Source organism: Phyllobates terribilis, unplaced genomic scaffold, assembly GCF_046119375.1.
Source record: "Phyllobates terribilis strain yellow unplaced genomic scaffold, ASM4611937v1 Scaffold_5__5_contigs__length_657084704, whole genome shotgun sequence".
Taxonomy (NCBI): Eukaryota; Metazoa; Chordata; class Amphibia; order Anura; family Dendrobatidae; genus Phyllobates; species Phyllobates terribilis.
Window position 1 is genome coordinate 61320077 of NW_027362765.1, and position 25480 is coordinate 61345556.

At 44.7% G+C, this 25480-nt stretch overlaps 2 protein-coding genes across 9 annotated transcripts in view; one reads left to right on the forward strand and one right to left on the reverse strand.

The window, feature by feature from the left end:
- The window catches only part of LOC141271991 (uncharacterized), a 240378-nt gene that overhangs the window by 60187 nt on the left and 154711 nt on the right, over nt 1-25480 (reverse strand). The window lies entirely within an intron of this gene.
- Nucleotides 5892-25001, forward strand: LOC141271979 (uncharacterized). Its single transcript, XM_073682239.1, has 7 exons — nt 5892-6007; nt 12322-12470; nt 12600-12779; nt 12862-12985; nt 13069-13166; nt 18596-18686; nt 23203-25001. The coding sequence occupies exons 2-7, from the start codon at nt 12393-12395 to the stop codon at nt 24690-24692; spliced, it is 2061 nt and encodes a 686-aa protein (XP_073538340.1). The 5' UTR covers nt 5892-6007; nt 12322-12392; the 3' UTR covers nt 24693-25001.

Here is a 25480-nt window from a genome sequence, read left to right on the forward strand (position 1 = left end):
TTATGATCGAGGAAACTAGACCGATCGCCGTATGTGAAGTCGGGAAGGATTCTTTCCCCCGACTCATGGGTTTATCTGCTCCCGGAACAGTAGTATGCTACGTTATAGGATGAACTCAATAGACATTTATCTCCCTTCAACCACAACCCCTAGTACTTAAAGGTAGTAGCTGAATTGAGATCCCTGTTACAAAACAGAATACTAGGCCAATCAGAGCATAGTTGTTCCTCTGGCTAAACCCAGATGCACAGATTGAGGTAAAGGAATCTGGATCTGGGTCCAGAAATACAAAGATTCTATAACCAGAATCGAGCCCAGAGACAAAGTGTGAAAAGGTAAGCTGGAGACACAAGGTACGAGGCACGATGCCAGTGTCCCAAGGCATAAGCCGTAGGCACAGAACCACAGGCACAAAGCCACAAATCCACAGGGCACAAGGCCACAGGCACAATGAGAGACTATGAAGTACAATGAGGTACTATGAGGTCCAGAGGAACTATAAAGTACAACTAGGTACTATGTACTTTATAGTGCCTCTGGACCTCAATGAGGCAATCTGAGGCACAAAGGCTAGATAAGAGACTAGACTTTTCAATCAGGAGAGTAATTAATCTGAACTCAGAATGAACCTCCTATATGAGTAGTACAACTCAATTGTCAGACTAGCCCCACCTGAAGGAGCCACTTTAATGAGGTGCAGGTGGAGGGCAGCCTTCATGGAGACAGTGTGTCCTTTAGACTGATACTGGTCTGCAGACAACAGTGAAGCGTGTGTTTATTCCACCATATAGAGAGACAAACATGCTTGCCATAAGTCAAACTGTGAAGCCCAATCATGAGGCCCTGTGCAGCCATGACATGCAGCTAACTGGTCAAACTTTAGCACATGGGGCTCTAGGCCCAGCTTTGGCATAAGGCATGAGGCTAGTAACTGCCCAGAGGCCTAGTCCCATGCACTTACCTGTGCTGGCTCCACATCGAATAGAACAACAGGGGGAGTTGGTAATGCCGAGAGTCCATCATGGAGGGAAGCGATGTCACACCGGGACTGCTGCACAGGCTGGCTGAGGGACCTCTCCCAGAGAGGTATCAGCCCCGGACTGCTTGACAGAGGGAAGGGAAGAGAAGGCCTGTTTGTTAGGCAATCCCTGCATGTGTCACAGCTAATAGTCTACACATACAGCCGTGGCGGCTCGAGCATAGATGCAGAGCACGCCGAAAATACTCGGGCAGCACCCGAGCGTGCTCTGTGAAAGGGTAATCCGAGTACGCTTACGCAACACTATAGGTAAGAGATTCATGGTCTCCTGTCCAGCATCCCGTGAATTGATCCGCTCAGCTCTAGTTCCAACTGTCCTGGATACGGTGAACAGCCCCGTATAAATAAATTACGGCCTTTCTGCTCTGCTATCTGTAGCATGTGGTCTGGGGCACGGCCGGCACAATCTAGTACCGTCCTCACGTGTGGTCTGGGGCACGGCAGGCACAATCTAGTACCGTCCTCACGTGTGGTCTGGGGAACGGCAGGCACAATCTAGTACCGTCCTCACGTGTGGTCTGGGGCACGGCAGGCACAATCTAGTACCGTCCTCACGTGTGGTCTGGGGCACGGCAGGCACAATCTAGCACCGTCCTCACGTGTGGTCTGGGGTACGGCAGGCACAATCTAGTACCGTCCTCACGTGTGGTCTGGGGCACGGCCGGCACAATCTAGTACCGTCCTCACGTGTGGTCTGGGGCACGGCAGGCACAATCTAGTACCGTCCTCACGTGTGGTCTGGGGCACGGCAGGCACAATCTAGTACCGTCCTCACGTGTGGTCTGGGGCACGGCAGGCACAATCTAGTACCGTCCTCACGTGTGGTCTGGGGCACGGCAGGCACAATCTAGTACCGTCCTCATGTGTGGTCTAAGGCACGGCAGGCACAATCTAGTAAGTCCTATTGATGTCGTTGGTCTTCATCCGACACAGTCCTCCTTCTCTGCTTCATGTGGATTACACATCCAACGTCATCCACACAGCCTCTGCCATCGCTCTCCTGCGCAGGCACACTTCTCTGCTCTGTGGGGGAGAGGGCAGAGAGAAGTGCACCTGCGCAGGAGTGCGATGGAAGACATTGTCGGGATGATGAACAACGGCAATCTCAGGCAGAGGAGGCGCCGGAATAACACCAGAGAAACACATTGGACGGCACCGCCCTGTAGGCGAGTCTAATATAAGTTTGTTTTTTTTACATTATGCAGATCAGCTTGGGGACTTTTATACGGCATTCTAGAATGCTGTATATAAATGCCATACAGGTGGTGGTCGTACTTTATATGGGGGCAACCAGGTGACAGGTTCCCTTTAAGCAGGTTTTCATCGATGCAGGTTGTACAAGTGAACTTCATTGTTTCAAATTAGTTTACCTGTCTAAGCCATGTTTTAAAATTGTACCTTTTACATGGTTTACACAGATGCATCATGGGCTTTTCCTGTCCTATGCATAAAATGAAAGGCTAAAATGCAATGTGGAAACTTAATCAGAGAAATGTTTTATTTACATTCAGAACAGGTTTAAAAGAAACAAATAACCATTACCACAGAAATCTCAAACTTTTAATTGTAGAAATATTATATAAATAACATTTTAACATTATATATAAAAATAATTCTAATTTTATAAAAGTGCATTTAGGGGAGGATTGTGGGTAAGGTCTTTTGCTTTGCCCCGACCCCTCGGCCTGCCTCCGGTGTCTGATGTTTCAGCGTCCTGGAACTGAGATTATGATGCCTGCTTTGGATAGCAAATCAATAGCCTTGAAAAACCCAGGAATGAGGGAAGGGATCTTAGGGGGGTTGGTCTCAAAAACAAGGCAGAGTGGAAAATTCTATTTTGCGGCTGTAGGAGACAACGTCTCGGACCCAAGCGTTGTTGACTACTGAGAGCCACTCATCCCAGAACCAAAGGATGCCCACCCTGAGAAACATCCCAGGTGGGAACTCCGCGTCATACAGAAGAGAATCTGCTAGATCCAGGCCTAGCAGACCGGCGCTGGTGGCTTTGTTGACGCCAGGAGGGGGCTAGCCTAAAGGAAGGTCTCTTCTTTTCCTGGCGGGCCAGATAGTTGTCTTGTCAGTTGCCGTTCTACACTGAAAATTTCCGAAAGGACCAAAACTGGACTGGGCGTCTCTTGGGAGGAGGGCGTTTGGCCCTCTGTTGCGGAAGCAAAATACTCTTACCCCCCATGGTGTTAGAGATCATCTTATCTAGCTCTTCGAAAAGGTGGGAGCCCTGGAAGGGGAGACTGGTGAACTTTTTGGAAGCCGAATCCACGTTCCATGATTTCAGCTATGAGGCCATGTGAATGGTGATGTTGCCGGCTGCCAGGGATGAATAGGCAGCTGCAGGGGGGGCGACACTTTTGTTATAGGCAGTGAGGGGCTCCTGGGGAGGTAACAGTGGGCGGACTGCAGTCCTGGCAGAGGGACCAGGTCTGACCTGAGGGAAACCTTTTGTTACAGGAGAAACAGGCAAAATTCAGGACAATGGGAGTGAGACTCCCTGGGGTTAGGCATAGAGAGAAGAGAAAGAAACAGGTGCTAGAGAGTGCTAATCTGTGGATAAAGAGCTGCACCCCTCCCCAGTGGTAGAGCTTACTCAGATCCTGCATCCTGAGGACCTGGAGACGCTGAAGGCGGCGGAGATCCGGCAGAACCAGGCGATGAGATTGCAGAGTTCAGGTGAGCTGCGGCAGTGTTATAAACTGGCGACAGAAAGATGGCGCCGAGCAGAAGAGGGAGGAGGAAAAGGAAAAACACGAGGAGGGTTCTCGCCCACCAGAATGCAAAGTGCGCTCTTATAGGTGGAAAGTGAAAAGCACTGGAGAGACGGCGTGCGTGATTATTTAGGCTGCTAGGGGTGTGGCCCGGCCACTGGAGAAAGTCTAGACCGAAGCCTGGATTTTTTAAAGAGAGGGGCCGCAGGAACCTCTGGAAAACGTGGAGGTGGCATCCCTCCTTTTGTTTTTTTATTGGAGCATCCTCACTGCCTGGTAGGATATACCTGTACTGAACAGCCTGAATCCTTCTTCGCAGACCGATGATGAAGATGGGCATGAGAACCTGGACACAGACCTTCAGGCGGCTGGCAGGTAATGGATCAGTCTTCCCTCCCTGCAACCTCTGAATCTGAGGAGGCGATGAGGCGAGTGGGCAGGGGATTAGTGTCAAGGACCATCTGCCGGGGAACCTCAAACACTCTTGTTGTGTTAGGGTCCTGCCTTGCAGACCACAGAGGATACAGTAGTGAAACAATTCCACTGTCGCCTTCACAAACCGTATCTGAAAGAAAAAGGGGAATCATTAATAAAAAATTTTTAAAAAAAAAAAACAAAACACCTAAGGCTACTTTCACATTGTGTTCTGTGTCCCAGTCGGGTCATACGTCCAGAATCCCCAGCAAAACGGGGTCTGACGTATGCGCTGACGGGGGCCATAGACTGCAATGGTGATGGCAGAGCGAACATGCACTTTTTCCGGGAGTGTATGCCTACAGGAGGTGGACTCTCAGACACAGTAGCCTATGTGAGTGTCCGCCACCTGTGGGTGTACACTACGGAAAGCACAAGTTTGCTCAGCCGTTACCATTGCAGTCTATGGTCACTGTCAGCGCATACGTCCAAACCCCGTTTTCTGGGGATCTCAGACGTATGCCCTGACGAGGACACAGAACGCAATGTGAAAACAACCTAAGGTAGAAACGGCCTGGGTCCAGACCCGTGATTGCCTCCTACTGGCACTAAGCTAAAACTGATTAGCGTCGTGCAAGTTAATGATGCACCCTTCTGGAGAAGAGCTAACTTTTTTTGCATAGTGTCATCAGCATACACCCATGTTTTTTGTGTCCCCCAATGAAGCATTAACCCCCCACCCCAAATCTCCCCCAGCATTAACCCCCCCACACAGGGCCCCCAGGATTAATCCCCCCACACCAACCAGAGGACCCCAAAGCCCACAAGACGTCCCCCTCCCCCCAAGCATAAACCCACACCAGCTGCCTCCCCAAGCATAAACCCCCACCGCAAATACCAGCAGACGACCCACCTCCCTATCAAGCATAAAGCCCCACCAGATGCCTTCTCCCCCCCTAACACCACCAGATGTACCTCCCAAAGAATAAACTCCCACCAGATGCCCCCCTACAAACATTATCCCCCCCAAAGGTGTTCATAATCCCCCCCCCCCCAGAGCCCCCACAGGCGTGCATCATCCAACCACCACCCCCAGAGCCCCAACGGGGGTGCACCGTCTCCCCAGAGCCCCCATGCGGGTGCACAATATACCCCCCAGAGCCGTGCAAAAAATCCCCCCCAGAGCCCCCACGGGCGTGCATCATCCAACCCCCCCCTCCCCCCCACGGGCGTGAATCATCCACCCCCCCCCTCCCCCCCACGGGCATGCACAATATCCCCCCACCAGAACCTCCACGGGCGTGCATAATATCCCCCCCCCAGATCCTCCACAATCGGGCACTGTCACTCCAGAGCCCCAGCACAAGCGGGCACCGTTGCCTCAGAGCCCCACGAATCTGCACAGTCCCCCCAGAGCCCCCAAAAGCATACATTATCTTTGCATTATTCCCCAGAGCCCCCTAAGAGTTCCACAAGCATTAATTAACCCTGCAAATCCCACACCCCCAAGTATCAGCCCCCTCATCCCAAAAACAACAAGAAGAGAAGACATCAAACCAGCAATTAATAAACCAAACTCCTGTAGGTCAGCTCAGGACACTGACCTCCTCCTGCAGCTTCACATGAGACTATGGGGTCTGGTGCTGAACTAGAACACGCCCCCGGAAATGACGTCATATCCGGAAGAAGCCCATACATTCTAGTGTGCTTACAGGACCTGTGATGATGTCACATGGAGGGGAGGAGCCATACTAGAGTTTGCAGGAAGTGAAACGATTTCTTTCATAGGAAGCGGCCACATGTAAGACAACAAGCTGGAGGAGCTGAGTGTCCGGTAAGGAGGTTTAGCACCTGCTTCTGATGGGCTCCCCCTTCATGACCGGAGACATTTTCCGTTTTTGTATTTTTGTTTTTTTGCTCCCCTTGTTCCCAGAGCCATAGCGTTTTTATTTTTTGGTCAATATTGCCATGTGAAGGCTTATTTTTTGCGGGACGAGTTGTACTTTTAATCACCATTACTAGTTTTACCATATTGTGTACTGGAAAACGGGAAAAAAGTTCCAAGTGCGGTGAAATTGCAAAAAAAAATGCAATTCCACAGTGTTTTTTTTACCACCTTCACTGAATGCTAAAGCTGACCTGCCATTGTTATTCTCCAGGTCATTATGAGTTCGTAGACACCAAACATGTATAGGTTCTTTTATATTTAAGTGGTGAAAAAAAAATCCAAAGTTTGCTAAAAAAAGAAAAAAAAATAGCACCATTTTCCAAGACCTGTAGCGTCTCCATTTTTCGGGATCTGGGGCCGGGTGAGGTCTTATTTTTTGCGCGCCGAGCTGACTTTTTATTGATACCATTTTGGGATAAATCCGATGTTTTGATCGCTCGTTATTGCATTTTATTGCAATGTTGCGGCGACCAAAAAAACGTAATTCTGGTGTTTAGAATTTTTTTTCTCGTTACGCCGGTTATCGATCAGATTAATTATTTTTTTATATTGATTGGTCGATTCTGAACGCGGCGATACCAAATATGTGTATGTGGTTTTTTTTATTATTTTATTTTGAATGGGGCAAAAGGGGGGTGATTTAAACTGTTATATTTTTTTAGGCTGCGTGCCCACTATGCATTTTTCAAGCATTTTTGATGTGGAATTTCTGCAGCGGAAACGCTTTAAAAACGCTTGGTAATACGTGCCCCATGGTCCCCAATGAAAATCCACATGTTCTTTGCTCATGCTGTGGAATTTCCTTGTGGAAAAATCCACGGCATGTCCATTATTTGTGCGTTTCTGCATGCGGATTTGAGGTCACATTGCATTTGAAAAACGCAAGTCAAATCCGCATGTAAAAACGCGTGTAAAATCTGCAAGCGTTTTTACTGCCAAGGACATGCAGAAACGCTGCCGAAATTTTCTGCTTCAATTCTGCATCGTGGGCACATAGCCTAAAAAACATTTTTTTACACTTTCTGCATGCTTCAATAGTTTCCATAGGAGACTAGAAGCAGCAGTTTTCTGATTGCTTCTACTGCATACAGGCGACGAGCAGATGCAGCAGAAATGCTCATGTGCTATGAGTGCCGATAACTAGGTGACGCTCATAGCAATCTTTACATGACAACCACAGGGGTCTGCTGCAGACCCTGGGTTGCCATGCCCACCCATGAGTGACCCGCGATCTCGTGACTGTGTCACCGATGGGTGGGGTAAGTTACGCGCTTCCGGCACTGTTAAATGCCGCTGTCAAAGATTGACAGCAGCATTTTACTGGTTAACAGCCGCGGGTGGATCGCGATTCCACCCTCGGCTGTTGCGGGCACATGTCAGCTGTGAGAATCAGCTGACATGTGCCCAGTTCAGCATGGGCTCAGAGCCGGAGCCCCTGCTGAAAAGGCCTTTCCGACGTGGGGCGTACTATTACTGACCATGTTGGAAAGGGGTTAAGCAGACCTAATGATGGGCCCTTTCGATCTTTCTCTTGACAAAACCCCACTAAAAGCTCCGTCCTGAGGAACCTTTTGTGAGTTGAGGGGAAACGCGTCGAATGCACATACGTTAATTAAGCACATTATGTTGGGGGATCTTCTTAGCATCTATATATTACCCTGTTTTTTATATTTCTGGTATATTGTGTATCAGCATTTGAGGTATTTTTTGTCTATTATATTATATTCATGTATGGGGGGGATAATCTTTACATATTTGTTTCTGGCCATTTATTATCATATAGTGGTTTAGGGGCAACCAAGCCAACGTTGAGCAGGGGTGCCAACCTCCGCGATTAGGGTGGGTGGAAATAGAGGGCTAAACAGAAAAGAGGGATAAACAGGACCCTCTCTTTACATCCATAAACAATAATACATAATTTAAGTTATTAATAAAGCATGTAATTTTAGGTATATTTTCTTATCGCCACGACAGCACTCACTGAGAGAGGGGATCCGCCCACAAGGACAGGAAACCTACAGATAAAAAGGGGTGGTCCCCCTTGCTTGCCCCCTCAGTTGGTTTCCTGTCCTTAAAGGGGTATTCCCATCTCCAAGATCCTATCCCAATATGTAGTAGGTGTAATAATAATAATATTAGCAAATACCTCCAATTAGAAATGTAGTATAGTATTTTTGAATCGCTATGTCTCTCTTTCCTCATGTGCAGGCATCGCAGGACCTTAGGTTTCCATGGTTACGTCCACTGATAAAGAGACAGTTAGTTAACTAGCTGCTAGTGGTCGTAACCGTGGATACCTAAGGTCCTGTATTGCCTGCACATGAGGTAAGTGGCATAGCAAATCAAAAATATTCCCCTCTATTCCTGGTTCCCAAACCTAATGGTTCCTTTAGTACTATTATTAACTTACGGAAATTGAACTCCTTCCTTAGATCCCAAACTTTTACAATGGAATCCATAAAGTCTATTTGGCTTCTGCTTCCCAGGTGTTTCATGGCCATAGTGGATCTAAAGGATGCATATTATCATCTTCCTATTCATCAAGACCACCAACAGTTTCTAAGGGTTGCACTGCATTTGGACGACCAGGTCAGGCACTTCCAGTTCACCGCAGTGCCATTTGGCCTGTCCATGGCTCCACTTATCTTCACAAAGGTGATTGCAGAAGTAATGGCCCATTTGCCAGAAAGGGTTATCCCATATCTCCCATATCTAGATGACTTCCTGATAGTGGTGAAGTCTGCAGCTCAATGTGCTTCCCGACTAAACCATATTATATCGTCCTTACAGGATCTGGGTTGGATCATAAACCTGCAAAAATCAAGACTGTCTCCATCAACCTTGCAGAGTTTTCTGGGTCTACCGGAAGACAAACTGATCAATATTATAAGCAAGGTCCACAGGGTAGTGCACAATCCATAACTGTCTCTAAGAGACGACATGTCCCTGATGGGATACCTGACCTCTTGTATCCCAACAGTCCAGTGGGCATAATTCCACTTCAGGGATCTACAATGCGAGGTTCTCAAGGTGAACAAAATCTTGCGAGGACATCTAGAAGGGAAGATGCGTCTGTCAGCTTCCACAGTAGACTTTCTATGTTGGTGGCTAGATCCAGCTCATTTGTCCAAGGGGGTCCCATGGGTCATAACACTGGACAACATAGTGATGACAGATGCTATCCCCTCGGGGGTGGGGGGCCTATATAGTGGATCACATAGCCCAGAGACGGTGGACAACAAGCAATGCAATAGGTTCCTCAAATCTGAAAAAGTTAAAGGCAGTGAAATATGCCCTCTTAAGATTCCTGCCCATTCTTCGGAATTCCCATGTGCGAATACACACCGACAGTACCACGGTAGTTGCTTATCTGAGTCACCAGGTAGGTAAATGGTCACCTTCTCTGATGTCCACGGCGGAGGAGATTTTCTTACTGGCAGAAAAACATCTCCTCTCCCTCTCAGCCCTGCACATCAGGGGGATAGACAATATCAGAGCAGACTACCTCAGTCGTCATTCTCTACACCAAGGAAGTGGGCATTGAACAAACAGATTTTTCAACAAATAGTTCAGCTATGGGGGGTTCTGGCCATAGACCTCTTTTCAACCAGAAGCAACAGAAAGATCAAACGGTTTGCTTCACTACGGACATCGGATCACCCAGAAGTAGTGGATGCTCTACAGACTCGGTGGTCTTATGATCTAGCCTATGCCTTTCCCCCAATGTGTCTCATTCCAATAGTCCTCAGAAACATCAGGGAGGAAGGAGCGAGAGTGATCCTAATTACTCCTTTCTGGCCCAGGAGGCCTTGGTTTTCGTGGCTGAAAGCCATGTCAGTAACCGACCCATGGATCCTGCTATCAGGTCTGGAGCTGCTCTCTCAGGGTCCATTCCGTCACCCTCAAGCAGAGAGTCTCCATCTGACGGCGTGGAATTTGAGAGGATTCTCTGAAGCTTTAGTGTCAACTCTTCTTCAAAGTAGGAAAGAAGTTACTGCAAAAACCTACTGTAGGGTATGGAAAAAATTCCTACAATTCTATTCAGGCCCCCTTACTACCCAAGCGCCTTTTCCAGCTATCCTAGAATTTTTACAGAAGGGGCGTGAGGTGGTTCTATCTACCAGCACTTTAAAAGTGCAAATCTCGGCTCTGGGTGCATTGTACAACTGCAGTATAGCGGGGGACTGATGGGTCTCCAGGTTTTTACAGGCTTGTGAGTGTAGCGACCCTGTACACATACCCAGGCTTCCACCCTGGGACTTAAACTTTATAGTAGACGCTTTGATGGGTCCCCCCCTTGAACCCGTGGCTTCTTCCACTATCAAAAATCTGACTATGAAGACAGCCTTAATGTTAGCCTTAATGTCAGCTAGAAGGGTGGGCGATATACAGGCTCTTTCAATAGATGCCCCCTTCCTTTTAGACTTTCAGAACAAACTAATCCTGAAACCTGATCCAGCTTATCTACCAAAGGTTGCTTCCAGATTTCATAGGAGTCAGGAGATATGTCTACCCTCCTTTTATGAAGACTCGTCTACACCAGAGGAACACAGGTTCCATACTTTAGACGTTAGGTGAATAGTACTAGAATACAGGACTAGAACTCAGTCCTGGAGGAAGAGTAGGGTCTCCTTCCAGGGTCACATAAAGGGGTCTGGTGTCACAAAGAACACTATCACGATGGATACGGGACACGATCTACACAGCCTACTCGGCCAAAGGTGAGCGCTCTCCTGACGGCAAAAAAGCCTATTCTACTCTGGCCATGGCCTCCTCCTGGGCTGATAGAGCTGATGTCTCTATAGATTTAATTTGTAAGGTGGCAACTTGGGCCTCACCTTCCACCTTTTTCAGACACTATAGTCTTGATTAGTGTTGAGCAAGTATGTTCTATTAACCCTTTTGCCGAATATGCTCGGGCCGAGCTCCGAGTATTTACAGCTGCTCGGTGATATGCTTGAATCGCTCCCGTGTGCATGATTTGCAACTGTTTGACAGCTTTATTACATTCCTCACATGTAATAAAACTGTCAAACAGTTGCAAATCATGCACACCGGAGCGATTCAACCATATCACCGGGCAGCTGTAAATACTCGGAGCTCGGCCCGAGCAAACTCGGACAGAACATACTCGCTCAACACTAGTCTTGATTTGTCTTCTTCCTCGGACCTTGATTTTGGGAGATCAATTCTCAATACTGTGGTCCCTCCCAGGTGACAGTCTCTGAAAGTCTCTCAGTGGGTGCTATCGTGGCGTTAGGAAAATCCGAGATTACTTACCGGTAATCGTATATTTTACGGAGACCACGACAGCACCCACTCACTTCCTCCCCATTATTATTTACTCACTGGTTCTGCACTTAGAAAAGGTGTTTATTTGCTTTTCACACAATGATAGTATTCTGATATACTAGTTCATGTATTTATCCTGTTATGGCGGTTCCTCCTAAATTCTCTGTAACCAACTGAGGAGACAAGGGGGGACTGCCCCTTTTTATCTGTAAGTTTCCTGTTCTTGTGGGTGGATCCCCTCTCTCAGTGGGTGCTGTCGTGGTCTCCATAAAATACGATTACCGGTAAGTAATCTCGGATTTCTGTGAACAGTGTAAGGAAATGATGGCAACGAGAATGAGAGTGAACAGATTGTGCCTGTGTGATAAAGGGGAACATGATGAAATCCTAGTGGACGGAGGGAGCAGGTCCTTTCATCTACTAGGATTTAGTCACAGCCATAGTCGCTATATCAGGGTCTGTCTGTATTGGATTAGATTGGGTCACTTCCCTCCTGACGTCGCTCGCTGCTCTGTTACTGTACAGTCTCCATTATGGCCGTCGCCCGCTCCATGTTGTCACTATCAGGAGATATTAATGTTCTATCATTATCTGTTACTGACATCCCCGGTTCTGCCGTCCCGATCACTGTGGATGTTCCCGGCACTTTATAACTTTGTCTTGTTTTTATGAAATATTTAGTAAATATTCAGATATTTTACATTATTTGTTTTAGATTTGTTCTGTGTTTTTGGTGCTGGATTGGAAATATTCTGTGATAAATCTCTGTATGTGACTATAATGTGATTGTGTGTTATACTGGGGGCAGGACGGGGCCATGGCTGGATGTAGTGATCACGTGAAGCCGGTAACAGCTCCGGAGATTTCTTACATGGGATCTTTATGATCGTCATCTTCTCCCTATTCAGGTCCCTACAATATCGGATCCTCTCAGTGGAGATCTTCTATATAAGAGAATTTTCCTGATTGACCGTCAAGAATGGATAGGGACAGGGACAAGATGGCAGAGAGGATATTACACCTCACCCTAGAGATCCTCTTCCGGCTTACTGGAGAGGTGAGAGATTCTGATGACGTCACATTACATCATTCTTATCTATGGGAATAACAGATGGACAGAACTGGAGAGGTGAGGACTCTGGAAATGTCTGTAGTGAGATTTATTAATGTGTCTCTCCATAACCAGGATTACACAGTAGTGAAGAAGACCCCTAGTGAGCGCTGTCAGGACCCTGTGTCTGAGGGATGGGGAAGACCCCTGAGCCCAATCACGGAGCCTCCACCTCACCCCCTGATACATGAGGACATCAATGACCAGAAGATCCTAGAACTCACCTACAAGATGATTGAGCTGCTGACTGGAGAGGTGACAGTGCTGGGAATGCTGGGACATTATATAGTAACGCTATGAAGGGATTGGGGTATGACGGTATCATTGTATGTGTCAGGTTGCTATAAGGTGTCAGGATGTCACCGTCTATTTCTCCATGGAGGAGTGGGAGTATTTAGAAGGACACAAAGATCTGTACAAGGACGTCATGATGGAGGTTCCCCAGCCCCTCACATCACCAGGTAATAGACAGGACTAAATACACACGGCCTATAATTATCTCTATGTAAAGAATGAATTCAGTCCCTGTATGTGTTTCCTCCAGTTCTATCCAGTAAGAGGACAACACCAGAGAGATGTCCCCGTCCTCTTCTTCCACAGGACTGTAAACAAGAAGATCCCGATGTTCTTCTGGATTATCAGGTAGATGGAGAGAAGGTGTCATGAGATCTCCCCTATGATGTGTAGAAGGCTGTGAAGGTCTTGTGTTCAGTCTTGTTTAGTGATGAGCGAGTCACAGCCATAGTCGCTATATCAGGGTCTGTCTGTATTGGATTAGATTGGGTCACTTCCCTCCTGACGTCGCTCGCTGCTCTGTTACTGTACAGTCTCCATTATGGCCGTCGCATTCCTCACATGTATTAAATCTGTCAAACAGTCGCAAATCATGTTCACGGAGCAACAAAAAACTTAAATCCCGAGCACGCTATAAATACTTGGTGCTCGGCCGAGTATACTCAGCGAAAGGGTTAACAAAACATACTCGCTCATCACTAGTCTTGTTTTATCTGTCAGTATTTTATACTGTATACTGAATGGCCAATTAATTACTGATAATGTTCTGATCATGGAAAAATGTGATGTGAACAATCATCATTTAGGTATCTGCAGCTGAATACATTGATGGTATTCATCTAATATATTAGATAAAATGCATTCATCGTTCCTAGGCACAGATGGGCTATAGCAGCAGACAACCAGTGTCATTGCTGTCCAAGGGAAAACAAAATATATAAAATTTCATTTGGCAAATGAGAGCAACAATTATATCACTGAGCAGTGGAAGAACCTTGGTTGGTGTTGTATCCTGATGATGGAAGGGTCAGAATTTGACACAATCAGCATGAATCCGTATAGCCTTCCTGTCAGATGCTAATCTTTCAGACTGGTGGTGATGGTGTAATGGTGCGGGGAATGTTTTCAGGGCTCTTCCTGTGTTTTTGGGTACCTGTGCATGGATGTTTGGACACTAGAGCTTACCTGAGCATTGTGACAGACCAAGGTCATCCCTTCATAGCTGCTCTTTACTGTTTGGTAGAAGGACAATGAGCCATGCCATAAGGGTTATGTAGTTATGGATTGATTCCAGTGTAAGGGTCACAAGGTGTGTTATTATGATCCTAGACACCGGTGAAACAGTTTCCATGGTGTGCATGTTAACCCAGAAACCCCAGATATAACGCAGGGCTCGACAAACCCAGGCGCCTGGTCGCCAGTGGCGCCTAGAAAATGTTGCCTGGTGCTTGAGGAGTTGAGGAGTTGAGAAGAAAAAAAAATACTGTCAATCCAATCCCACCTCCTGCACGGAGTCATCCAATCGGAGGAAGCAGGGACAGTATCGCTCAGGCCGCCTTCTCCACTTTGCTCCGCCCCCCTTATGCTCCGGGACTGGACAGGGAGAGTTGGGTTACGGGGGAAGCAGGGCCGGCGTCAGCACCCGGCGTACCCGGGCAAGTGCCGGGGCCCTGGAAAATCAGAGGGGCCCAGCCGCCCACACACCCACCCGCCCACTCACTGTCGGGGCCCCGCCCACTCACTGTCGGGGCCGGGCCCACACACCCACCCGCCCACTCACTGTCGGGGCCCTGGCCGCTTCCTCGGCACCTGTTCAGGAACGCAGGCGCTGCTTGATTGCCGGCACTTCCCCCAGACATGGCCGCGCGCTGTCCGGCTGTGTCTGCTAGTAATGACACGGCAGGGTCGACAGCACTGCACCTTTAATTGTGCTTGCGTGTCGCTCCTGCCGCGTCATTACTAGCAGACACAGCCGCACAGCGCGCGGCCATGTCTGGGGGAGTGCCGGCAATCAAACACCGTCGGAGCGGAGGTCCTGCACAGATGGGCGGGAGGGGCCCGGACCCGACCGCAAGTGGGCCCCTCTGATGTTCCAGGGCCATGAAGTCTGTGACACGCCGGGGGCCCTGCACTGCCCCATACCCGAGGAGCTGCTGGACAGGACACTGGACCGGGGACAGGTGAGTGAGGCTTCCCCAATCCCCATATTAAAAATATTAGTAATGGGTCTGTGTGAGTGCATGTATGTGAATGTCAGTGTATATGACTGTGTATATACAGTTATATGAAAAAGTTTGGGCACCCCTATTAATCTTAAGCTTATTGTTTTATAAAAATTGGTGTTTTTGCAACAGCTATTTCAGTTTGATATATGTAATAACTGTTGGACACAGTAATGTTTCTGCCTTGAAATGAGGTTTATTGTACTAACAGAAAATGTGCAATCTGCATTCAAACAAAATTTGACAGGTGCATAAGTATGGGCACCTCACCAGAAAAGTGACATTAATATTTAGTAGATCCTCCTTTTGCAAAAATAACAGCCTCTAGTCGCTTCCTGTAGCTTTTAATGAGTTCCTGGAACCTGGATGAAGGTATTTTTGACCATTCCTCTTTACAAAACAATTCCAGTTCAGTTAAGTTTGATGGTCGCAGAGCATGGACAGCCCTCTTCAAATGATCCCACAGATGTTCAATGATATTCAGGTCTGGGGACTGGGATGGCCATTCCAGAACATTGTCATTGTTCCTCTGCATGAATGCCTGAGTAGATTTGGAGCGGTGTTTTGGATCATTGTCTTGCTGAAAGATCCATCCCCTGCGTAACTTCAACTTTATCACTGATTCTTGAACATTATTGTCAAGAATCTGCTGATACTGAGTGGAATCCATGCGTCCCTCAACTTTAACAAGATTCCCGGTGCCGGCATTGGCCACACAGCCCCAAAGCATGATGGAACCTCCACCAAATTTTACTGTGGGTAGCAAGTGTTTTTCTTGGAATGCTGTGTTTTTTTGCCGCCATGCATAACGCCTTTTTGTATGACCAAACAACTCAATCTTGGTTTCATCAGTCCACAGGACCTTCCTCCAAAAAGAAATTGGCTTCTCCAAATGTGCTTTTGCATACCTCAGCCGACTCTGTTTGTGGCGTGCTTGCAGAAACGGCTTCTTTCGCATCACTCTCCCATACAGCTTCTCCTTGTGCAAAGTGCGTTGTATAGTTGACCGATGCACAGTGACACCATCTGCAGCAAGTTGATGCTGCAGCTCTCTGGAGGTGGTCTGAGGATTGTCCTTGACTGATCTCACCATTCTTCTTCTCTGCCTTTCTGATGTTTTTCTTGGCCTGCCACTTCTGGCCTTAACAAGAACTGTCCCTGTGTTCTTCCATTTCCTTACTATGTTCCTCACAGTGGAAACTGACAGATTAAATCACTGAGACAGCTTTTTGTATCCTTCCCCTGAACAACTATGTTGAATAATCTTTGTTTTCAGATCATTTGACAGTTGTTTTGAGGAGCCCATGATGCCACTCTTCAGAGGAGATTCAAAGAGGAGAACAACTTGCAAGTGGCCACTTTAAGTAGCTTTTCTCATGATTGCATACACCTGGCTATGAAGTTCAAAGCTCAATAAGGTTACAAAACAAAAAAAAAGTGCTTTATTAAGTCAGTAAAAAGTAGGTAGGAGTATTTAAAACAAGAAAATGATAAGGGTGCCCATACTTATGCACCTGTCAAATTTTGTTTGAATGCAGATTGCACATTTTCTGTTAGTACAATAAACCTCATTTCAAGGCAGAAACATTACTCTGTCCAACAGTTATTACATATATCAAACTGAAATAGCTGTTGCAAAAACACCAATTTTTATAAAACATTAAGCTTAAGATTAATAGGGGTGCCCAAACTTTTTCATATAACTGTATATTTGTCTGTTTTATCTATGTGTATGTCTGTATGTGTACATATGTCTGCGTACCGTGTGTGCGCGCGCATATGTCTGCGTACCGTGTGTGCGCGCGCATATGTCTGCGTACCGTGTGTGCGCGCGCATATGTCTGTGTACCGTGTGTGCGCGCGCATATGTCTGCGTACCGTGTGTGCGCGCGCGCGCATGTCTGCGTACCGTGTGTGCGCGCGCATATGTCTGCGTACCGTGTGTGCGCACGCATATGTCTGCGTACCGTGTGTGTGTGTGTGCGCGCGCGCATGTCTGCGTACCGTGTGTGTGCGCGCGCATGTCTGCGTACCGTGTGTGCGTGTGCATATGTCTGCGTATGTGAAGGATGAGGGGGCAGGCTGGGCCATGTGTAATAAATAAATAAATAAATAAATTATATATATATATATATATATACATATATATATACATATATATATATATATATATATATATATATATATATATATATATATATATATATATATATATATATATATATATATATATATATATATATATATATATATATATATATATATATAATATATATATTTATTTCTCCGCCGTATCTGTGCATCATGAATCGTGTATGTGTTAAAAGGGCCCACTGAGACTCTTTCGCCCGGGGCCCAGAAAAACCTGGAGCCGGCCCTGGGGGGGAAGGATCGCTGTGGCCGGGGGCCCGTTCTCATCTCCCGCTACCTGTGTAAGTACATACAATGGCCGTGCTCCCCGGGGAGACTCCGTGTGTGAGGGGGTCTATATGTACAGTTTGTCAACAAAAAAAATTCTGGCTCCTAAATTTTTTGGCTGGCTCCTAGATTCTGAACAACTTTGTCGACCCCTGATATAACGTATTAACAAGGAAGGATTTAGGCCACAATGTGAAAATGAACAGAATTTTACAGATTGATGTATCCTATATAGAGAATAGCAGATACACGATTTGTCAATCAAATCATATGTTTCCAACAAAGGAAAATATTTAACAGTTTTGTACAGAGGCACATAACTTATACAGTAACCAGCATTTACATTTATTAGATTTCTGGAGCCCTTCATCTTTTCTGACTCCTTTTCCTTGCTGCCCATTTCCAGTGTACAATACGTGCCGTGGCTTGCCTATGTAGACTTTTTTTAAACTCTCAAGTCCGTGTTACACGTAGCCTTTGTGATAGCCGTCTCAGGGTCCCCAAAAACTGACAGCTACCTTTCTGTATTTATGGCCCAGTACCACTAGAGTTCCTTTTCCTTCTCCCTTATCGAATTTCTGACATGGTCCCAAGTCTTACCAGATGTACACAAAAATGGTGCAGCCTTCAGTGCAAATTTGAAGCAAGCAGATGACAACGGGCCCCCCCTTCCTGCACAGGCCAGGTCGAGGTCTCACCCTCAGCATCTGCGATTGTTACGCCTCTGCCTATTGAATATCTTTGGGTAGAATTGGCTGTTCAATGCTTGTCATCACATGCAAGAAGCTATCATGTCCTCATGGGCCTATAATCCTGCATAATTATTTAATCACCTAGAATCTTTGACACAATAAATTGCTGAGGCCCTAGTGGGCAAACAATGTACTACATGACTAGATGGGTGTCTCTAATGTGTCCATTCAGTGTATGTTTTGTTTATGGTGGAGATGACAGGATAAAGCTGATCAGACATTAGATGTTGTCTGGATCTTCTCACAATTGTCTGGTTTTGGAGACTCCTGGTTAGAATTAGGAGCCAACAGGTTGGATTTATACAGGAGACCTGTAGCTATGTGATACCTACTGCCATATTATTTTATGATCTTTTCTGTCTGACATTTACAATATTTGTTTCAGAGTAAAGATCTGCCCCATATTAATACTACAGAGACATATGTGAGGGGCGATGAGCGGTGTAAAGAGGAGATTCCTACAGATAACCGCACAGGTGAGTAGTGACCACTAAATGCCGAGAAGTCACATATGCTACTCAATCCCTGGCTACTCTAATAACCATATATGTTGACTTTTTTGGGGGTGTGTTCACATGGAATTTATGTGGATTTTATGGTTAAATATTTAGAGACTTTTCATGAAGATTGGCGCTGTACATGCCAATCTTAATCAAGGATCGTGAAGAAGTAAGATGCACCAAATTAATTAAGGGGCAAATGCCAATTAATTCAGCACATCTCTGTGGCATGTGCCTCCATGCTCCATTCCAGAAATGCTACTCCATTCAAGGACTAGAGTAGCATTTCTGGCTTAATTTACACCACCACAGTGTTGTAAGTTTTGATATATTTTGTGGATGGGCGCTGCCACGCCTTCTCCATCTTTTGCTCAACGCGAAACATTGCAAAATTTTGCGACTCTTCAAAGTGTTTTACACCAGAAAGTTGGCATAAACACTTTAATGATTCAATTTTGCATTCCAATGATGCAAACATATGCTTTTGCATAGTTCAGGGGAAGGTCATTCTGCATTCTTTCGTGTTCTCTTGGCTCAGCTGGAGGGTACTGTTTGAAATTCAATAAAAAGCCGTTCAGCTGTCCTTTTGCTGTATACATTGAGATTGATAAGGCTGGATTTAGACGGCCATGTAAAAAATTGTGATAGTCCTGTTTGCAAATTGTGGACTTGTTTGGCTGCCTTACATTGCATGGAAAATCTTGGTACATTAATTGGGTCAAAATAAAGCAAAGATTAGCAAATCAATTTAATCCGAATTGAATTATTTTAGAATTTTCACGGCAAGTTCAAACCACTTGCTATTCGATTTGCACAAATCGCCATTTTACTTCTTTGCAGATAATTGCATCAGCCACAGAAGTGTCACGTGACCTCAGGCATGGCCATGCGGGCTTCCCTAAGATGCCCTGTAATTATCACATTACAAACTAGAGCACAGCCAATCAGGAGGGACTATTAAATCCTTTAGAAAAGCTGAGGCAAGGAATGCTGCATCCATTTTCGGGTGGTCCTAGATAGTGAGAGGATGTCAGAGCTCACAGCTCAGCAATAGAGACAAATACTTTAGACAATGTGTGTTTTACAACTTCAGCAGTGAAGAAGATGAGTGTAGTATTCTGTGATTCAGTTGGCAGGTGGAGAGGGACATAAGAGAGATGCCAACAGCAGTATCGGATCCAGTGTGATTGATCAGTGATATAGTGCAGCTAGGTTGGCAACTTGCCTTGCTGAATTTGAATTACACATACATTTTTCTTAAAGGGATTGTCCACTACTTTTACATTGATGCCCTATCCGTCGGATAGGGCATCAATGTGTGATCGGCCCGGGTCCCACACATTGAATTGAATAGGAGGCGGATGTGCTGTACACCGCGGCGGCCACTACCACTTGACTGCGGAGCCCTGCAGGCACCGATAACAGCGGATCGGCGGGGGTGCCGTGTGCGGAACCCCGGCCGATCATACATTGATGCCCTATCCCACGGATAAGAGCATCAATGTAAAAGTAGTGGACAATTTCTTTAATTCTTCATGCACTGGAAAGTAGCAAGCCAACACAATATTTTTCAAGAAGACAAAATCTGAACTTGGTGTTAGTCAGAGAATATGTACATTTCACAATGCTACTACGTTTTTCCATTTTCTGCATATTCTTTTTTTTTTTTTGTGAAGGGGAGAATACTTGTTTTAAAAAAAGCTAAATAAAATTAACCAAGGTCCAGACATTTTAACTGTCTACCTCACAAAATGATGTGCGTGTCATAGACCATTTTTTTTTTTTAATGGAAACCTGTTTTACCAGTCAAATTTTACATCTCTATATGTCATACCAATACAACTGTAATTGTTGGCTTTGCAGGAATGTACCTACCGACCTAGCATTTCTTGTTATGTCCTTTTTTAGAAGGGAGGAGGGGAATAGAAATTTATTTAAAAAAAAAAAGTGATCTACAGTACAGACCAAAAGTTTGGACACACCTTCTCATTTAAAGATTTTTCTGTATTTTCATGACTATGAAAATTGTACATTCACACTGAAGGCATCAAAACTATGAATTAACACATGTGGAATTATATACTTAACAAAAAAGTGTGAAACAACTGAAAATATGTCTTATATTCTAGTTTCTTCAAAGTAGCCACCTTTTGCTTGGATGACTGCTTTGCACACTCTTGGCATTCTCTTGATGAGCTTCAAGAGGTAGTCAAGTATTTCAAGTGTTTGTTTCTGTTAATGTTGATGATTATGGCTTACAGCCCAATGAAAACACAAAAGTCATTATCTCAGTAAATTAGAATACTTTATAACAACAGCTTGAAAAATGATTTTAAAATCCAAAATGTTGGCCTACTGAAATGTGTGTTCAGTAAATGCACTCAATACTTGGTCGGGGCTCCTTTTGCATCAATTACTGCATCAATGTGGAGTGGCATGGAGGCGATCAGCCTGTGGCTCTGCTGAGGTGTTATGGAAGCCCAGGTTGCTTTGATAGCAGCCTTCAGCTCGTCTGCATTGTTGGGTCTGGTGTCTCTCATCTTCCTCTCTATGGTGTTAAGGTCAGGTGAGTTTGCTGGCCAATCAAGCACAGTGATACTGTTGTGTGTAAACCAGGTATTGTTACTTTTGGCAGTGTGGACAGGTGCCAAGTCCTGCTGGAGAATGAAATGTCCATCTCCAAAAAGCTTGTCGGCAGAGGGACAAAATTTCCTTGTAGACGGCTGCGCTGACTTTGGTGTTAATAAAACACTGGATCTACACCCGCAGATGACATGGCTCCCCAAACCATCACTGATTGTGGAACCTTCACACTAGACCTGAAGCAGCTTGGATTGTGGCCTCTCCACTCTTCCTCCAGACTCTGGGATTTCCAAATGAAATGCAAAATTTACTTTGCATTTACTTAGTGTGTTTATGACTGCCTTCTGGACATCTGTCAAGCAGGGCTGTGGAGTCTGAGTCTGTATAAAATGGTCCGACTCCTAAAATATGTAATAAATTGGGTACAGTAGTTCAATGCAGTTTGTGGGGAATATTTTTTCATAAGAATTTGGGAAAGTTATAGTCTGGATCGGTGTCATGGAAATTGAGGAGTCAGAGGTTTGGCTTACAGACTCCACAGCCCTGCTGTCAAGTCAGCACTCTTTCCCATGATTGTGGAGCCTACTGAAACAGACTAAGCGACCTTTTTAAATGTGTAGCAAGCCTTTGCAGGTGGTTTTTGTTAATTATAATTTGCTGAGATAATGACTTTTGTGTTTTCATTGGCTGTAAGCCATAATCATCAACATTAACAGAAATAAACACTTGAAATAGATCACTCTGTTTGTAATGACTCTATATAATATCAGTTTCACTTTTTGTATTGAAGAACTGAAATTAACTTTTTGATAATATTCTAACTTGGTGAGATGTACCTGTAGCAGCCTTTTTGCAGATGCTGGCTTTCTTGTCATGTATTAACCAACCTAGTATGTCTTCATACATCCTTTTTGAGAAGGGGGGAATAACTGAGATTTGTAGGGTTGTAAAAATGTATGATAAAAGACATAGTGGCAATTTCAATCGGCAGGGTAGTATAAAAGGAAAAATAAATACCACGGCTAAGATTGAGGGGAGCTGCTGCAGCACCACTATCAATGGCATCAGCAGTCTGTTCAGTAGAGTTATGAAACAGTTCTCAATTGTCTACCTTTTTTATGGCACATCACTTGTCTCAGACTCTGTTTTTCAGCAATAACTGCACTGATATTGCTTGTAAAATTCAGAGTCACACCAGATACTGACAGTAAAGTTTCAGATACTTTGGAAACTCAGTCAAGTGATATTGGATAATTTTCCTCATTTAAAAATAAAAGTCTAATATTTTTAATTAATTTATTTGATTTGGTTATTTTTATCAACTTTTAGTCTGAAAAATGTGATGTAGCTTTAGGTCAAATTTATTTTGTATTAAAGGGCAGTGTTTCTATTGGCTTGCATAACATATAAAAGAATATAGATGACTTGTTCTCATTTCTTGTGTCCACTGCTTAGTTTCATAAAAAATACAAAATCTTAAACTTTCTCCAAAGTAGTGGCTTATATGTACATGACCAATATGCTCCTTCTATGTGCTTTGCTCCTACTAGAGTACTTGTACGTCTCAGAGGGTATGTAGTGAGCTGAAATCGCCAAATAAAACAAATTCCAATCCCCTTTCTGATTTTTTTCTGAACATGTAACTTGAAATGATTGGTGACGGGTACAGTGGAACATGAACCTATAGAGAAGGAGGTTACAATACAAAAGTAAAAAATTTTTAAGGGGCATAATCTAGTGGCCTAACACGATAATCAGTCCCTCTTTTGTGGTCCACTGTCTTAGTCTGTTGATAATTGAATTGTATTACATTTGTATGTAAATTTTTAAACTATATAATTATAAATATTTAAATATTTCCAATGCAGTGTTCTTGAAAAAATATTAAAATCGGTTTTATTCTTGGCAGATAACTGTACGAAGAGCTCAGAGAGAAATCTGATATTCTCTGATATTGCACCAGATACATGTGAAGAATATGTCATTATACCAGACACCCCTCATGCCAAGATCCTTTCTTCTGCTTCATCAGAGACAAATACAAAACAAAAAATACAAAAGAAAAACAAAAGTAACAGAAGGGCTGTTGAACATTCCATAGGGAAGAATCCATTTTTATGTTCAGAATGTGGGAAATATTACCCTACTAAATCAAGATTTATTATACATCAGAGAAGTCACACGGGGGAGAAGCCATTTTTATGTTCAGAATGCGGGAAATATTACACTACTAAATCAAGACTTATTGCACATCAGATAAGTCACAGAGGGGAGAAGCCATTTTTATGTTCAGAATGCGGGAAATATTACACTACTAAATCAAGACTTATTGCACATCAGAGAAGTCACACAGGGGAGAAGCCATTTTTATGTTCAGAATGCGGGAAATGTTTTACAGAAAAATTATATCTTGCTCAACATCAGAGAGTTCACACAGGGGAGAAGCCATATTCGTGTTCAGAATGTGGGAAATGTTTTACACAGAAAACACATCTTGTTACACATCAGAGAGTTCACACAGGGGAGAAGCCATTTTCATGTTCAGAATGTGGGAAATGTTATAGTGAAAAATCCAAACTTGCTATACATCAGCGAATTCACACAGCGAAGAAACCATTTTCATGTCCAGACTGTGGAAAACATTATATTGAGAAATCCATACTTGTTGAACATCAGAGGAGCCACGCAGTGGAGAAGCCATTTTCTTGTTCAGAATGTGGGAAACATTATTGTATGAAATCGAAACTTTTAAAACATCAGAGAATTCACACAGGAGAGAAGCCATTTTCATGTTTAGAATGTGGGAAATGTTTTAATCAGAAAGCAAAACTTGTTAGACATCAGAGAATTCACACAGGGGAGAGGCCATTTTCATGTTCTGAATGTGGGAAATGTTTTTCTACAAACTCTATTCTTGTTACACATCGGAGAATTCACCCAGGTATGAAGCCATTTCCATGTTTAGAATGTGGGAAATGTTTTATAGACCTATCACATCTTGTTACACATCAGCTAGGTCACAAAGTGAACAAGGTGTTTTCATGCTCCGATTGTGGAAAATGTTTTAAACGGAAATCAGTTTTAATAGTGCATCAGAGAATTCACACAGGGCAGAAGCCTTATTCGTGTTCAGAATGTGATAAATGTTTTGCAGTGAAACACCATCTTGTTAAACATCAAATAACTCACACAGGGAAGAAGCCATTTTCATGTTCAGAATGTGGGAAATGTTTTACACAGAAACCAAATCTTGTTGCACATCAGAGAACTCACACAGGGGAGAAGCCATTTTTATGTTCAAATTGTGGGAAATGTTTTAATAGGAAAGCTAGTCTTGTCAAACATGAGCGAATTCACACAGGGAAGAGCCTAGACCTCAGTCCAAAGGCTTTCACCTAGCCAAATCAGATCTTAAACTTTTCACTGATGGGGGGCCCCTATGTTCACTTCTAAGGGAGGTCATGCCGTGTATCGTGTTGGAAGAAACCCAAAACAGCTAGCCCCCCACATCTCCCATGTGGCTGCCAGCACCAAGGCCTAAAAACGAGCTGGTAACTAACTATTGTTTCATCTGCGTATACTTATTGTACTACCATCTGTATTTGCATATCTGAACATTGTATATGTATATAGTGTTTTGACTATTGTGTCCTTAAGGCGAATAAATATCCAATTTAACCTTAGGTTGCTCTTTTATCCATCCACGAATCCACATGTCCGTGTTCTTGATTTAACGTCTTATGCGACTTGGGCTGGGTTCTGTCCCGATATAATCCCATTAACGGATTGGGCTTATATCTAACAAGGAACTGGTGGCAGTCCATAACGGGCTGGCAAGGCTCTTTTTCACTGGTGCTAATGAAAGGCGTCTCTCAACCACCTGTCAGAGTTGTGAGCAGGTGTTGTGCAACGCCAGCAGATGTGTGAGCCACCCTCTATTACCTCCCTGTGCTCGTGTGGACAAGGGGTATCTGTGTAAAACTTATGTATCCCCAGGGGGTGCGGAACGTCACGTTGGTGAAAGTGGGGAGACCGTACCGCGTGACTCCCATGACGTATTCGTGACGTCAGGCAGGGCTGTGAGGTGCAGTTCTTCACACCTTCCATGGTGTTCACACAGTAAGATATTACCACTATGGCCCTCCACATTGTACGATGAACTGGAAGATGCGTCCCACACAGTATAA

What these genes read in the sequence shown, in the direction of transcription:
- LOC141271979 (XM_073682239.1), top strand. Translation starts at nt 12,393, where the DNA reads ATGGATAGGGACAGGGACAAGATGGCAGAGAGGATATTACACCTCACC. An exon ending in ATGTTCTTCTGGATTATCAG is followed by an intron (nt 13,167 to 18,595) that starts GTAGATGGAGAG and finishes TATTTGTTTCAG; the next exon opens with AGTAAAGATCTGCCCCATAT. An exon ending in TCCTACAGATAACCGCACAG is followed by an intron (nt 18,687 to 23,202) that starts GTGAGTAGTGAC and finishes TATTCTTGGCAG; the next exon opens with ATAACTGTACGAAGAGCTCA.